We start from the raw sequence: 3751 nt of genomic DNA on the forward strand, positions 1-3751 counted from the left end.
CCAAGGACCCACCTCCATAAGTTGCAGCAGAGAAGGCCAGTGGATCCCAAGTCTTCCCCGCTGCATTCCTGGTAAGTTACTTTCCTAATGCTGGTTTATGAAAAGGGTCCCTTCATTAACGTTAGTTAATGCATAATTAACCATTATTTAACTATTAAATAAGTCACTTTTTTGCATTACTAAGTGTACTATTAGCTACAATTAGGTTATGCTTATGAGGTTTTACAGCATATATGAAGTACTCGGTCGGACTGAAGTAATTGAATAAAACCGTACTTCCCTTTTGCTTCCTAACTCCAAACATTTATCATTCATTCATCTTCTTGTTCGCTTTGTCCCTTTCTGGGTCTTGGGGGTGCCGTAGTAAAGATCATAGTAAATGATTACTTCAGACATTATTAAAGCTTTACACAACTAATATGTTGTTGATGCATACGGTAAGCAATTCTTTAGGGAAAATTTTTATTAATGCTTTGTATTGCATTAAGTCGGGTTGAATAATAAACCAGTAAAATGCTAACTAATGCGTTAAATAATGCACTTAGTAATGCATCAAAGTGTATCTTAAAGGGGCCATACCATGTAAAGTGTTTTATAATGTTCATTCCTCACTACAAAGAACCCATTTTGATCCGATTATGCATTTTTGAATAGTACATTAAAAACCTGCGCTTTCAACAGTAGCTCCTCCAAAATAAGCTAGTCCTCACCTGCTGATGTCACAAATTGAGAACCGCCCCCTCCAGGAAGAGTCTGCTCCGCCCCCAGGCTGACACAAACACTTTCTCCGTGAAGCTAGCGGCGATAAGCTAGCTTTGTGAGCCTCACCACTCCTGGCTCATGCAAAGTCGTGCAGACGCCGGCTGACTGGGTTGTGAGCCAGTTTAGCGATGGCTAGGAAACGCTTATTCGATTTAGCCTTTAAACTCTGTGCTGTGGCATAAGCTGAAGAACATTCTGATGAGGAATCTGCACGCCATGCTGGGGTGGATCTGAAATGTATCCGGGAAAACTGCAGGCGAAAGCGAGCAGACTATTTCCTGGTGGAGAAAGGAAGCAGACTATTTTTTTTGGTGGAAGAAGGGAGCAGACTATTTCCTGGCAGAGAGAGAGAGAGAGATCAGACTATTTCCTGGTAGAGAGAGAGAGTAGACTATTTCCTGGTATAGAGAGTGAGAGCAGACTATTTCCTGGTATAGAGAGAGTGAGAGCAGACTATTTCCTGGTAGAGAGAGAAAGAGAGCAGACTATTTCCTGGTAGAGAGAGAAAGAGAGCAGACTATTTCCTGGTAGAGAGAGAGAGAGAGAGCAGACTATTTCCTGGTAGAGAGAGAGTGAGAGCAGACTTTCCTGGTATAGAGAGAGAGAGAGCAGACTATTTCCTGGTAGAGAGAGAGAGAGCAGACTGTTTCCTGGTAGAGAGAGAGAGAGAAGACTATTTCCTGGTATAGAGAGAGTGAGAGCAGACTATTTCCTGGTAGAGAGAGAGAGAGAGCAGACTATTTCCTGGTAGAGAGAGGGAGCATAGACGGAAAGGTGTCCATGTGTCTAGGAAAACAACCCATATTAAAACAAAATGGTAATTAATGATGCTTCAAAGAAAAAAAAAAGCGTTCACACCCAGTGCTAATCAGAACAATTTTCTTATCATTTCAATAAATCCTGAAATGGTCATCTGGTTTTGTCTATATTTTTTGACCAAATTATTACTGCAAAAAGAACCCATCAGCCATCGCCATTCTGTCCGTGCCAACATTTGGGGATAGATGCCCAGGCTACACAGTATGTACATCACGTCATCTAGGATTACGTCATGAAATGACTGGCACCCTCAGGCTTAGAGACTGAGTCGTTTTATTTCCGGTTATGAAGAGTTTGCAAAAATAACTTGAAAATATTTTGTTTTATATATGAACATATATGTGAGTATACTTTGAAAAAAGCATGGTATGGGCCTATTAACACCTAATTTAAAAGTTAAATAATGCTTAGTTAACATAAAGTGTTACCATTTTTTTTCATTGATGGTAAATGTATGTTTTTTTGTTACAATAATGAGCATTATCTTACCTCTTTCAGATCGCCGGTCACAGTACTAATCTGTTTCTGGAGGAGTGAATTCAGGAGGAGTGAATTCACAAAATGTAGCTGTGGAGAAATATTCCAATAACAACAAAAAAAAGCATGAATTTATCAAGCTAAATGAAATATGATCAACCTATATAATGCACTGTATTTTGTTATTAAACTTGCATTCTATTTCTTATAAAGACATTAAAGTATTTGTCAAAGATTAAGTACAGTATGTTTATTTCTGATAAGTGTTCTGGGCAGCAACAAGTACAAACTTGTTTCATTCACCTCTTTACATATTTTTTTGTCCTTTTTTCATTTTTTTTTACAGTTTGATAAATGTTTACCATCTCTATAGACTAAACAGTGAGTCAGCATCTCATGAACAAACAAGCTACGAGAAAATAAGAACACCAATTCCATTCATTTTAAAAAGACAATACAAAATCCAGACATTTCTATACATGAGCAATAACAATTCAAGTGCAAATATCATCAACTCCATTACATCATAGCAAAGTCTCGCTTAAAAGGCAACAGTTAAAAAAAAAGAACAAAAAAGGTGAATTCTGATGTCAGGAAACAAGGTTGAGGATAAGAACACCAAATAATGTATATACACACATTAATCCACTGTCTGGTCAAAACAAGACACTGCCTGTGTTTAGTAAGAGCCTCCTGTCGGAAAGTACTGCAGCATTCAACATTTTTTAGCTGGTTATGTAATTCCAACTGCTCAGTGTTTGTTTTATGGGCGCATCAAGGTAGGGGAGCTGTGGAGGAAGTGATGCGCCCCATGGCGGCAGTGATTCGGAGGTGTGTATTTGCTGGATGTCATGTTTTCATTCTACAGCATTTGTTTTGTGAGGGATCATTCTTCTTTGTTTATTACACTGCAGCCCGTCAAATTTCCCATCATACCAGGCAGAATTAGTACAAATTTGACTGGTATTAAAATCATGCCACTGCGAATGAGTGCATGACTCCCATTGAATGTAAAAATCAACTGAGACAGTTGATTCTTGATCCAATCGTACCTTCAATACTGTCAGTAAAGGGTTGAAATTCTCTTGTTTTATTCTTTTCTCCTCTAAACATGGAAACGTTCCTCCCCAATTAATTCTATTTACATGAGTGGGGATAAAACGCCCTCGAAAAGGGTTCCCATTCGGTCATCTCTACCAGTTTGACTGGTGATGCTGTTCTTGACTTGAGAAGAAGAACCTTGTTTTGGGAAACCTCTTTATTCATGTAGAATCCTGCTGGAATTATGCGTTGACTGAATAAGAGAACTGGACTGAGTGACTCCTCCCCCCTCGTGTTCCAAACAGGACATACCCGCTGGTTTCAAGAAGCCAAAATCCCATAGACTTCTATAAAGAAATAAACGGCTATCATTCTGTTGTTATATTTTTTTTTAAATAACCATTACCTTTATTTAATATTTTCTAAGTAATCCTATTTTTTCACGATACAGATGAGTTATTCAACCAGTCTCAATAAAAGTATGTGTGGTGGCTCCAGCTGTGTTTTCCCACACTGGCTTGAGTGGGAGCTCAGTGCTAGCTATGCTAGTCACCCGACCAGTGCACAGTGAAGTGAGCTAGCAAGCCCTGCAGAAGCGAGCTCCATTTTAGCGAGCTAGCAAGCTCCGCTGTAGCAAGCTACCAAACTCCAC

General features: G+C 39.1%; 1 protein-coding gene across 3 annotated transcripts in view; it reads left to right on the forward strand.

Moving 5' to 3' along the window:
- Window positions 1-2297, forward strand: part of si:ch73-217n20.1 (complement receptor type 1) — an 8323-nt gene extending 6026 nt beyond the window's left edge. For 2 of the 3 annotated variants that reach the window (XM_024292318.1, XM_024292317.1), the window contains one exon: window positions 2080-2297. In XM_024292318.1, coding sequence (XP_024148086.1) covers window positions 2080-2099 — 20 coding nt within the window. In that variant the 3' untranslated portion in view covers window positions 2100-2297. Of the gene's footprint in view, window positions 1-5; window positions 72-2079 lie in introns of all 3 variants that reach the window. The other variant, XM_024292319.2, reaches the window with a different exon arrangement.
- The last annotated feature ends 1454 nt before the right edge of the window (window positions 2298-3751 follow it).

Source organism: Oryzias melastigma, linkage group LG7 (genome assembly GCF_002922805.2).
Source record: "Oryzias melastigma strain HK-1 linkage group LG7, ASM292280v2, whole genome shotgun sequence".
Lineage (NCBI taxonomy): Eukaryota > Metazoa > Chordata > Actinopteri > Beloniformes > Adrianichthyidae > Oryzias > Oryzias melastigma.